The 12,273-nt window shown below is 46.2% G+C and overlaps 1 protein-coding gene across 1 annotated transcript; it reads right to left on the bottom strand.

Moving 5' to 3' along the window:
* Positions 1-2,377: 2,377 nt before the first annotated feature.
* PPO (phenoloxidase subunit A3) lies at positions 2,378-10,984 on the bottom strand. Its single transcript, XM_011155278.3, has 9 exons — positions 10,733-10,984; positions 10,086-10,278; positions 8,106-8,329; positions 7,233-7,435; positions 6,068-6,485; positions 5,693-5,821; positions 4,623-4,950; positions 3,707-3,939; positions 2,378-3,414 (listed from the first exon to the last, which is right to left on the bottom strand). The coding sequence occupies exons 1-9, from the start codon at positions 10,844-10,846 to the stop codon at positions 3,169-3,171; spliced, it is 2,088 nt and encodes a 695-aa protein (XP_011153580.1). The 5' UTR covers positions 10,847-10,984; the 3' UTR covers positions 2,378-3,168.
* Between the last annotated feature and the right edge of the window lie 1,289 nt (positions 10,985-12,273).

Below are 12,273 nucleotides of genomic sequence, written 5' to 3'. Positions count from 1 at the left end.
GTCCCGTTTCGCGCGAAATCTCCCTGAATAAAGGAAACGAGCGTTCAGAGCGGGGACTGCTTTTAACCCGGGGATTATTTATCCTAACGATCGCTATATATATATATATATATATATATATATATATATATATATATATATTACGTACGTAGATCACAGGATCAGTTGTATTGCGCCGCGCGTATGTGCGACGCACATGGAGGTACGCGCGTATGTGAATGACGTATGTGATATTCAGGATTCACGCGGTTTATTGTATCTAAATATATGAGTTCGTACGTTCGTTTCTCCGTCGCTTCTCTCCGCGGCGCGGAGCTCATTTCGGCAAATCGTAGCAAACCACGACGAATAACTCCCCGGGGGAACTTGCGAAGGATAAAGAGGAAATTATATCGCGAAATGTGAGTGCGCGAGCGCGTAAGTCCGTTAACACAAAATACGTCCGTTTACTCATGACTCATCTAACGAGTTTCGCTGCTGCTGGGCTCTCGCTGTTGCTTCATACGCCGATACGGCGTATCGATCTTACTTTCAAAGCGGCCAAAGCGGGTGTGACAATAGAAATGTTTTCTCTCTTGATATATATTATGTCAACGTGTCAATTTCGCGTGGTGATGATCTAGTCGAGACCTCGTGAACGCTTACCTAACATAACGTTCGAAGACAGGAGAGACATGCCCGCGTTCTCGCTCTACAGGGTAACAGCCCGTGTTTTTATTCGCGCACGGCGACGGAAATGTGTGAAAACTTTTGCGACGTTGAAACAATGTTCCCCGACTTGATTTCGCCCTTAAAACTGAAATATATCCGCCTGTAGCTCTTTCGTCCACATCCCGACTTCATTACCGCAACCGTTCGCTTTGTGTATCTTTAACTTCCTCTTTCCCACCTTCGAACTTGTATGCACACATCACGGCGAAAGGTTCAGAAACAACAGTCGGACGAAAGCATAATACTGTCCCTTAAATTACACTCAGCGCGTAACAAAATACAGAAGAGGCGAACCCTTTGGTTCCTCCCTCTCTCTCTCTCTCTCTCTCTCTCTCTCTCTCTCTCTCTCTCTCTCTCTTTCTCGCTCGCCGCTCGTCGCAGAGCGCAAGGGAAGCCAAACCGCGGCGACATTGATGTTAAATTAACTCTTCTCTCCGCACGTAACGCGATATGGAGGCAAATCGGTGCCACGAAATTTTTAATCGGGCAGAAACAAACCTGACAGGATATCTTACAAGCGTTGCAAATGAAACACGCTTGTGTCAAACGGCTTCTCTCACGCTAGCACGGCGAGATGTATAGCTGCTCGATAGCGTGAATAAAATCGCCTTCGACGTGCCAACGAGCGCAAAATGTGTTTGTTCTCTCTCTCTCTCTCTCTCATCGTCCCGACTTTCTCAAGCGAGACCGTCGCAATTGCACGTCACAGACGGCACAGACGACAAATAACAGCGGCCCTTCGATCGCTGTTTTCAGGCGCGGTCTATTAAGCGCGTCCGAGGCGCGCTCCCGCGAAACGGAATCCCTGAATAACCGCGAGTGATATTAGGAAGCAGGGGGATAGGACCGTCGCTTAAGCGACGGTCGTAAACGTGTATCTATCTTCGTCCGCCTGTCCCTATTTCTACCCCTCGTAGGAATAAATCCACGTCCGTCTAGCTGCGAACTAGCAGAAACAAACGCGTGATAAATGCATTTGGGGGAGAGAACAGGACCGGGGTGTGGAAAGCGCGAGTATCATTTCGGGTGTGTGTGTGTGTGTGAGAGACGCTGACTGTGCCGGCTGATACACACGGTAGTTAGCTTAACGAAACAATGTTAATTACAAGCTGAAGGACGTAAATCTCGTTACGTTCATCTCTTTCGTTGGTACATATTAATTTTTACAGGTCGATTAAAGCAAACCCGACTGAGAGACGAACGTGAAAATATATTTTGGGAAATATGTTTGTGCGTATAAAAAGTTGCAACGCGCATCATATACACACACACACACGCGCGCGCGCGCGCGCACTTACAGACGCAAATCTCTTGCTCGAATTAACGGCATGAAAATGAATGACGAGCTTAAAAAAGCGAGCGAAATTTAAAGTAATCCGCTGAAGCCTTCGGAGTCCTCATTGGTCAGGGTCTCGTGTTCCAAACGTATCCGAACGCGTCGCCGCGCACTTTCAACGCCGGTAATGCGGTGAAAGGGTTAAAAGAAGAAAGTGCGCCTCTAATTTGCATAGTCTGACTTTATTTTTTATATTTTTTTGCATTTTACATTTGCTGCTTTCTACAATCTAGTTCCCGTAATGCGGGTGGAACGAGAGAAAGGAGGCGGGAGAAGCTTTGCTCGGACGTCCGTGAGACGTCTCTCTCTCTCTCTCTCTCTCTCTCTCTCTCTGTGTGTTCCTGTTTTTGCGCGAAAATACATTTGTTAAGCAGTACTTATCGCTCGTATAAATGCGCCAACTGTGTAAACATAACGATTCTTACGAGGCTGTTTAATGGGACACGCAGAATTTGCAAGAGATTCATCAAGCTTGAAATAAAAATCGCATTCGAACGCTTAATTAACATACCGTGTCCGAGGACCGTGTAGCGCTGGAATTACCTCTAATGAATACAGATATCGCGCGCAAAATGCAATTTCGCGATTTTCACAAATGGCTGTTAAATCCCTGTCGGCAATAAACACGTGAAATCTATTGAAACAGGGTCGGCTGGGCGCTTTCGTCGTGAATGACACTCCGAGTCCTGCGAGATTTGGCCGCGACTCCGACGACAATCGCGACTGTTCGTCGCGAAACAGCACGTCGAGGTTTCAGCAGGATCATGTTAAAAGTCCCACGGATGGATCTTCCATCATATCAGCGATATGGAAATAGCGTTTCGTTCACTCCCCCCCCCCTTCTCTCCGCCCTTTCCGACCGATGGCTTTTTACCTGCTCCCGTTCGCTCTTTCTCTCTCCCCTTCTCCCTCTCCAAGGATATGAACTAAATGGGACCGTTCTCCTCGCGTTCTCGTTTCCACGCAATCAGTCGTGATTCTCCGACGGATATTACAGGATCGCGGGAATGCGGCAGAGTTCGTCGTTGAGATTCTCCGGAGATGCGCGAGCGAGCGAGCGAGCGAGCAGAGAGAGGTCCGCCGCGATCGGTCGGTCGGTCGGTCGGTCGGTCGGTCAATCATTAGGCGAAGGTAAGGGTGTTGCTCATGCTTCCGGAACGCGTCCGCGGCAACACCGTATCCGTATGGCGGATGTTGATCTCCGCGACCGCCATGTTGCCGGTGAGGAATTGGGCCAGGGTCTCAACGCCTGCACGTGGCCTACGATCGAACGGATAGCCCATGGACCGCGCGTCCGGAAACTTGCGGTCTCGCAGGCCGCAGAAGCTCACCGCGTCCTTGCATCCGGCCGATTCCTCCTGCTCCACCTACACACGACACCGCGCGATGGTAGAGCAATTTTTCTCTCGAGTGCTTCTTTTTTATTAGGAGCGCCTAACAGGCAAACGCCTTCCCGTGTACCGCGCCGCCGTCGTTAAGGTGAAGGGAGGGGGAGGGGGTTGTAGAGAAGAGGAGGAAGAGAGAGAGAGAGAGAGAGAGAGGGAGGGGAAAAAAAAGAAAACGCGGAAGAAGGACGAGGAGAAGGTTTCCATCATCTGACACACCGTAAGCTCTTAAGCGCCACCAGAGAAGAGGCTGATAAGTATAAAAAGTACTCACCGCGTCACCGGTGTAATCGGATATCATGATGAAGAGGTCCATCGGGAATCCCTCCTCCTTCCCCTTAGGTACCAGCATGTGCTGCGGCCAGCCGCAGCCGCAGAAGTTGTACTGGTCCAAGGTATCACCGCTGATCGGTCTGTTCTCCTCGAGGTTGCGGAACGTTCTCTCGAACGGTATAGTCACCGAAGACTCCGTCGATCGACGCTCGATGGTGTTTGGTCCCGGTTTCACTAGATACAGCGGACGAACGGAAATCGCGAGATATAGAAGATCGTGAAAGATAGCAGGTGTCGCGTATCCCGCAGGCGTATCGAACGCGTGTCTTCCTGATTCTCAGGCTGAGACAATGTCACACGTCACGCTCGTACGAGAAATATCGAGCTGCTTCGACAAATTCGGTTCAATTTTCCGGCTTCCTCGACGGTAAATCAGCTGTCCCTCCCTCCTCCCCCCCCCTCCCCATGACAGAGATGTGTACTACCAGCATGTTGGCGGATAGACAAAGACCGCGACTGCTTGCTTGACAAATAATTTGTTTTCGTCGGCTGCGCGCGACCGAGTCAGATTTAAAACTGAATTTTCTCATCGACCCTGCCAATTCGATTAGAGCGATTAAAGAGATGGTAACATAAAATAGAAGCAATAATAATACGACGGGCTAAATGCGTATTTTCCCGATCTAATTTCCCCCGATTGTTCGGTAATAACGAATAAATTGTCGTATATGCCTGCATAAAGCCACTTGATCCGTCATATAGTAGGTACGTCATATAGTGGGTAGGTAATTTGTCACATGATGATAGCCGACGATCATGCGCCATTTTACCCGAGGATACTTCTCTCTTCAAATCGAGGTGTGCCGAGAAAAAAATACGAATACAGCGGAAAGAGCTAGTGTGAACGGGCGACTCACGTAATACGGTGAACTTGTCCATCTCGATCATGAGTTCCTTCTGATCCCTGAACACGAACGGCAGCCCGCGCTCGTCCTGCCTCGGTGCGATGAATATGCGAACGGTGCCTCTGCGCGGCGCATTATTGCGATTGTTAGCGACGATCTTGTAGTTATAGTCGGTGTGATTGAGATGGGTAAATCTGGCGAGCACCGGGCCGCGCGGCGTGAAGTCCAAGCCGCGAGACAGATCGACGTCGCTCTTGGTCCAGAAAGTCGCCAATAAATTCGCCGGCAGATTCGGGGTTTGCACACTTATATTTGTCATCTCCACGCCGGGGAAGTCCAACTGTGAAATCGCGTGGGTAAACAAAAAGAGGCTAATTAAATTCGCTCGCGAGTTCCCGTTTCCTCTTCTCCTCTTTCTCTCCTCCCGATTGAGCTGGAGGAAGAAAGAGGGAGGCAATGGGAGAAAAAATATCACATAGTCCTTATTTAAATAAGATTTCAAAAGAAATTTAATTAAGAGGTACGCAATACCGAACGAAAAACGAGGGTAGAATTTAGCGCGTTAGGATTCAAGGAAAGAAAAGAAAACGGTGGGAGGGCGTGCCTATTTAGCTCCAGAAGGGAACTTAATTCTACGGTTTAAGCTGAATTTACCAAGCCGTCATATTTAGACTTGAAAAATCTGAAAGATCGCGTCGATGATACCGCGACGTTTCCCTGACAAATTTCACGACGGAACGTCGTTGGAGCGCGACTCTTCAATTTAAAAGCCACGGCTTTTATACATTATTCGTGAACGCAGCATGCGTTCTGTGTATGCGTGTGTGTTGAAATTTGTCACTCGCCAAGTTAAGTATTTAACGAGATTACCGCTATGACAGCAAAAAGATTGATAAATTCCGACGTCTGGGCGATTTCGCCAGATTAAATGCTTTAACGGACGTTTTTATCACCACGGGAGCTGCGTAATGCACGGCGGGGGGGGGGGGCCACATGGTACGCTTATACGTGTACTTAGCGGCATTATATGCAAGAGCGAACCGATGATATATCGAGGAAGCGGGACAGCTGTGCACACCCACCTGCTGTAGGGTATACTCGGGAAGTGTATTCTTGAACTCTAGGAACACGTCGTCGACGAAAGCGTGATATCTGTAGAAAACGGGATCTCTCATAGCGGTGGCCGGTTCTCCCATAATGCCGAAAGTCTCCTGCAAATATACGAAAATCTCGCGGTCGTAATCCAGTCGTAGTCGGTTGCTAATGTCATTAGATGTCATTAGAGCGGAAGGCACTACGTGTCGAGGAAGTCAAGAAGACGTCTCGGCATGGTCTCGATGGTTAAAATCAGCTACGCTGACGCTCGAGACTCAAGAACTTCCCCGACGTGATCGTCGAACGACGACGAGCGAGCGAGCGAGCGAGCGCGCGAGCGCGCGCACGTTACCAAACATTACCAAGTAACGATGATCAGGATCGTGACAATAGGAGATTGCGACGTGGCCGAGATTGTGAAGATCCCCGTAGACATTGGGATTGACTGACAGGATGCTGGCCTCCATAAGGTTACCGAGCACGTCCACACCTCCGAACTCGGTCAAAGGCACCCTCTCGCCACGGGGGTTGATGATGGAGCCGGTATGAATAGCCTCGTAGATGCGATCGCGCCATCTCTCCAGGTCCTGCAGATCGAAGTTGAGTTGATCCACCGGCCGGTTAATATCCTTGAGAATGGCGCCGGCGGGACGGGCGGGCCAAGTGCGACTGGCCACCAAAGAATCCAACTTGGGGAAGTAACCCTCCGGGATCGGCTCGCGCCAATTGTGGAAGCGCTTCACCCGGCCCAATCGGTTGCACAGACGCTCGCAATTGTATCTGCGAAAAGAGAAGTCAAACGGAACTCGCGGATAATAACTCAGGGGCTACGGAAATTCCCATCCGCCGTGCCCTCAGGCGGTATTCCATGTGTGTGTGTGTATGTGTGTGTGTGTGTGTTCGCTCGCTCGTCGCTACAGATCGATGACGAATACGAATTATATAACGACGGAAGAAAGGAAACTGGCTCGCGGCGAACGAGTATTTGTCGGAGAAGCTAAACTCTAAACAACGAGCCACACACACATTCTCTCACCGATATGCGTCTGACGTTAATATGACTTTAGCGATATGAACTTTAGACGAGAGCGATATAACTTTGAAGCTCGACACAAATTCGTCTGATTTCGTCCCTCTTTGCGTTTACAGACATTTGTACGCTAAGATGTTTGCTTGTTTATTTTATTATCACACGTACGCCTCACTTTAACAAGCATTCAAATTTACATTGTTGTCCCCTCCCTCTGCCTCTTCGCCAAATTCAATAACAGCGTAATAACAGTTTGTTGCACTATCGCACGCGTAAATGTAATCCGGAAGTTCGTTAGCAGGGACTGAACATTGTTGGAATATTACGCGAAATTGAGACGAGTTCTCTCGCGTGTGCGCGCGCGCGCGATAATAACGATCGAGATCAGAATTTGATCCGATCGCCGATAACGACGGTTTGAGCGTTCACGAGCCGGCAGTAGAATAAGGCATCCAATCTTATCGAACTTGCTGAACACACGTACACGTTGCACTTACCTGGCTTGGATCTGGTGGTGCATATAGTAGAACAGCTCGCCGCGCCGATCCTTGTTAACAATCCTGATGTCGGTCTCGAATGGATAGACCAGATGCCAGTGCCAGTGATGAAGATTGATCCCGATATCTTCTCTCCAGTAAGCCACGCGGTGCTCCTCGTCGAGGTCCGACGCGGTGTAGTCCCGTGGAATTTCGATCGGCAGCTGCGAGACGAAAGGTTACGCGGCCGGATAAAACGATGAGAAACTTCCCCCCGCTAAACATCAGCAGCGCGTTAATGCAGCGATAGAATTTGTGAGCGCAGTTCTAGCCGCTAAATTGCGGCTTTCATCAGCGGCTCGGAAGGGGCCGCTACTTTCCGCGAATTGACCGCGTTTAAACGATTTATTCTGCGTAATTCTCCTGTCTGGTACCGCTGACCGCTGACATTACTGAAATACCGTGCAAAAGCAATAACGCGCGCGATCTAAAGTATGTAAATTTTGGACAATTGCGCTCGAACTTCTAAATATGCTTCGGTAGGTGCGCGCACTGTGCGTTATTGCGCGCGAAAATATCGAAACTCTCAACGACGAGCTGCCAAAGAATACCGATCGGTCGTTCTGACGTCGTTTCGAAAAACGCGCGTTTCTTTCCGACTCGTTGCGTAAATTAAACGACTGCGCGTCTTCTTCTATTTCTTATTTCCCGCTCCACTCTCCTTCTTTCTCTATCTGTTTCTATCTCTGTCTCTTTCTCTCCCGGCTTTCCGCCAAGTTTTGCAATTTATGTCGCGTTCATTCGACTGCTATTCAAAGAATAAGCGAATGGTTAATTAAGCCGCATAATCGAGTAACGAGCTTGCTGGTAATTAATGCGTCGACGAGCAAATACCCTGGAGCCAGTTGGTGCAACGTTCGCTTCCTCTCTCGCTCTGGCAAATATCCCGCTGTCGACGTACTTGTCCGGGAAAACTTCCGTCAACGGTGGTATCGGTAGATTCTTGGTATCAGGACGATGCAGGATCGCCACCGAGAGCGCATAGATGAACATTTGAGGATTAACGCGATCGCGACAGTAAACCGACACCGAAAGGAAGTCCTCGTACGTTCGCATGCCTGTAACACGAATTAATAGCTGCTCAGCCAAGAGTAGCCGGTTAATCGGGTTCGCGGAAACTCCGACATTCAATGCGCTAGGTAATCCGATCGGAATTTCTCGGTGCAACGGAGAAGATTTATTGCCCGATAAGTATTGGTTCCGTTTGTGGAAAAGTTCGTTTCGATTTTCAATAGATTGCGCCATATCGGGTGATCCAGAACAACTTACCGTTCTTGAAATAACATGTTCCTGAACGAATTCTAAAACGAATTTTCCTTTCGCAAAATGTTATCTGAGGCTTGACTTTTCAGCTATACAGATAAAAGTAGCTTGCCTATTATTGCGGGTCGGAGATATAGGAGATACGCGCAGAAACGACCGCACAACTCAGACCGTCAGACGGAAGCGCTGACGTTGAGCTTACCGATGCATGTGATACGCTGTGATTTTTATAACTTCCGTTAAAATGATCGTGCGTATCGAATCGAGTGCCGCGAAAGGGGTCTATGAAACTGACACGATCGCGCAACAAAATGTAATAGTTGTTTGGCATAAACGGGTCAATGTGATCATCAAACAGCGAGAATTAATACGATCGTAATAGCAAGTGAGAAAAGTGTTTTAAATTAATAGGATACGATTATAACGTAACGTTTGAGGATAAAATATTGTATTACGCAAGCATTTTTTTCCTAAACTGGAAAATATACTTTCTTACTTACGGTACTAATTACGGTATTACTTACGGTGAAATATGTGCTTCAGTAGATAACACCTATCCGAGGATAACATTGTGTAATATACGGGCAAAACCTTTTAATAGCTGTATTACACGACTTTTCCATCAAGATGATGCAAAAAATCAAGAAATATTTCTTTACAATATTACAATTTCTTTGCAATAAAGAAAAATAGTGGTTAACCGAAGGAAAACGTATTTTCTTAACTTTATAGCACCACCCTTTCTCAAGACAAATGAAGCGAACGGGTGGTCTGAAACACCCTGTATAATACGACGTTCTTAACTGCAAATGTCCAACATAAATATTCATACACACATATCATTAACCGTAACCGTGAAGTCCGATATGATGATTCACCATCATCGTCTATGCTTCCGTCTTATCTTATCTTATTTCCATTCTTTTTATCGTCAGTTCAGTTATAGATCTAAAAAAACTTAATAACAAGCTACGAAAACTTACGTAGATTTATTACTTAAAGTGTGTTTAAAATGCAGAAAAATATGCTTGTTTGTGACAGTTATGTTTGTGGAATAGTAGTCACTCATGACGTAAGTCATGAATAACCATGATGTGCAAGGATATGTGTTATATAAAAACAATAGAGTTGATATAAGAGCTGATATCGCAATAATACGTGTGAGTATTTCAGTACGTTCCATTGTTCCACGACAAGTTTGCTGCAAGTTTCTACATATCGCTATGCTTAAAACTTCATTCAATATTAATATTGCTCTCATATCTCCTTGCTTATTTGCCTTTTGTTTAACCATTAGTTTTGTTATAGTATTGTAAAAAAATATTTCTTGAACCTTTGCATCATCTTTGTGGAAAAGTTGCGTAATAAAGATATATCACAAGGTTTTGCCGGTATATCACACAATTTTTAATTCTATCGGATAAGTATTGTCTACTGAAGCACATACATTTCACAAAATTAGTCCTTTGTCTCTCGGGCAAACATGAGATGAAATTAATTTACTTGATGCAAAATGCGACAACAATGTTAAAAATCCAATCGGTAACAAACCCATGAAGATGTCGATGAGCCGGGCGGCTAATTTCCGATGTTTAGGGATAAACAAAGAGAAAGGTTCTCGACGTCCAAGTTGTAGGGGAACGCTTAAGTCCGGCAGACTAATCTGCTTCACCGGGACTTTCTTATCGGTGTCGTCCGCGAAACGGTTCAACACTTCAGGAGCCACCGGTTGTCGATTTTCAGGCTGCAAATTTATTGAAGTGACAAAGTTTACATTTGATAACTGCATCGTTGGAATTATTATTTAACGAACATTCACGTTCTACGTTTCTGCCCGAACTGAAATTGCTCAAATTTCTTTAAAATTCTTTAAATTAAGATTATTAAATTTCGAAAGAAAAATGCCGGGGGCCGAAGGACATCCCTTCGTTTCGTAGGAATATTTATTAGAAATTTAGAACGCGCACATTACACGTTACAGTTGAGCGGTATTTTCCTATTTTGCAACCTTTTCTTTCACACTTTTCAAGCAATCCGCCGATGCGATGAGACTAAATTAGAGATACAATTGGCGCCTCGTAATATACGAGACCGAAAGAGATTTCGCGTCTCGAGTCAATTACGGAGTGAAGTCATGAAATTCAATGTCGGCGAGCAATGAGAGCATTAGTGCGCCGCATAAGCAAGATTGGACTCACCAAGTAGTTAGATGGTATATCGAAAGCGACTTTCTTTTCTCCCTTGGGCACGTACACCGGCTCCGCAGGTCGGTCGAACAGGTACAGGATGTTCGATTTGTCGTTCCCCGCCATGTCGGTTGTCAAGTTGCGTCAAGGTGCACTAAATCGACAGCGAGAAGGAAAATCGCGATTTCAAGTGAGAATCGAGATCGCACAAAGCTGTTGCTGCAACAACGTGCGATGAGCCTGTGTGTCTAGCTGGATGCGCCGATGCCGCATTTATAGTAAAATCGCGAAGGATACGGCGGTCTGCTGCCGACAAACGTCACCTCCGAGCGACCGCAAAATCCGTCCAGGAAACACGCAGGTCAGTCTTCACGCAGCGAACAACAGATACACCGTCGGAAAGAATGAAAACAACCAAATCTCGCGGATGGGTCTTCCTGTTTGTCGAGTGAATCGCGACTAACCACGGGTCGGAAACGAGCCGGCGATATTGTCGCCACTTGGACCGACAGATAATTTGACACTTGACTCCTGCCGAGACGTATTACAATTACGTTGCGGAATCAGAAGAACGAAGAAATATTGATGCAAACACTCGTGTGCGCATGTGGCTTATTAATACATTGACGCGACGTGGCATTTATAATTGAATTATGACACGAATGGCGACACGCCAATTATTTACGTGCTGATATTGAATATGTTATCGCCTATACGTATATGATGCGATATGGACACGATGATGATCCGCGATCAATGACGATTATAATGTTTGCCAATCTGCCGTCGCTCGATGCAGCGTAATTTAATCCGGCAAAATTAATAATTAGTCTCAAACTCTCTCTAATTGAGTTTCGGATTGTTTCTAGTAGCTAGTAGTAATGACGTGGGCAATAACACACTATTTTCTACAAATGCGCACATCTGTGCACATTTATGTTTGCATTTACCAGTAAGTACCAGTAACTAGTAATGCTCAAAGTTAATGGAGACGGATGAAATTGATGAAGCTCTCGACAAAGATGTAAGGAGAAGTGCAGTCGTCAATGAGGGAAATTCATTATTTCAGTCGGAGGAAGTTTCTCGACAAATGGATCGGGCAGAGAAAGATTTGTATTGATCTTGTACGCAATATTACACGCTAAAACCCAGATATGTGCATGTACCCTTTATTGACGGTGCTTTTACATTTTGTTCATCTCGCATCGAGAGCCTCTACTCTCTCGGCATACCGATATGTATCGATACTCCTGAAGAGAAATCATAATAAGTGCTCCAGCATATTTATTCGCAAACACTATAAAAACTCTCTAAAAACGAGATTGCTCGCGGGAACTGCAATATATCGTACGATATGTTTGCAACAAGTATGTTATGCTTGGGGATGTAAAGAAAACATCTTTGACATTTGCAGCCTGTTACAAAACTGACCGTATTATCGGCGTGGCAAAAAACCACCAACGAATGTTAAAATCCACAATGAGACAAGGGAGGAATTTTTCTCTTTCGTGTCATATATCGAGATACTAATAGCTTCCGAATTATATAAACAA

The sequence above is a fragment of the Harpegnathos saltator genome, unplaced genomic scaffold (genome assembly GCF_003227715.2).
Source record: "Harpegnathos saltator strain DR-91 unplaced genomic scaffold, Hsal_v8.6 scaffold460, whole genome shotgun sequence".
NCBI classification, from domain to species: domain Eukaryota; kingdom Metazoa; phylum Arthropoda; class Insecta; order Hymenoptera; family Formicidae; genus Harpegnathos; species Harpegnathos saltator.
This window is presented reverse-complemented; position numbering and strand designations above follow the sequence as displayed.

Excerpts from the sequence above, each read along its gene's own strand:
- PPO (XM_011155278.3), bottom strand. The coding sequence starts at position 10,846 with ATGGCGGGGAACGACAAATCGAACATCCTGTACCTGTTCGACCGACCT. Across the intron at positions 8,330-10,085 it reads GCTCATCGACATCTTCATGG|GCATGCGAACGTACGAGGAC; the intron begins GTTTGTTACCGA and ends TTCGTGTTACAG. Across the intron at positions 6,486-7,232 it reads CACCACCAGATCCAAGCCAG|ATACAATTGCGAGCGTCTGT; the intron begins GTAAGTGCAACG and ends CTCTTTTCGCAG.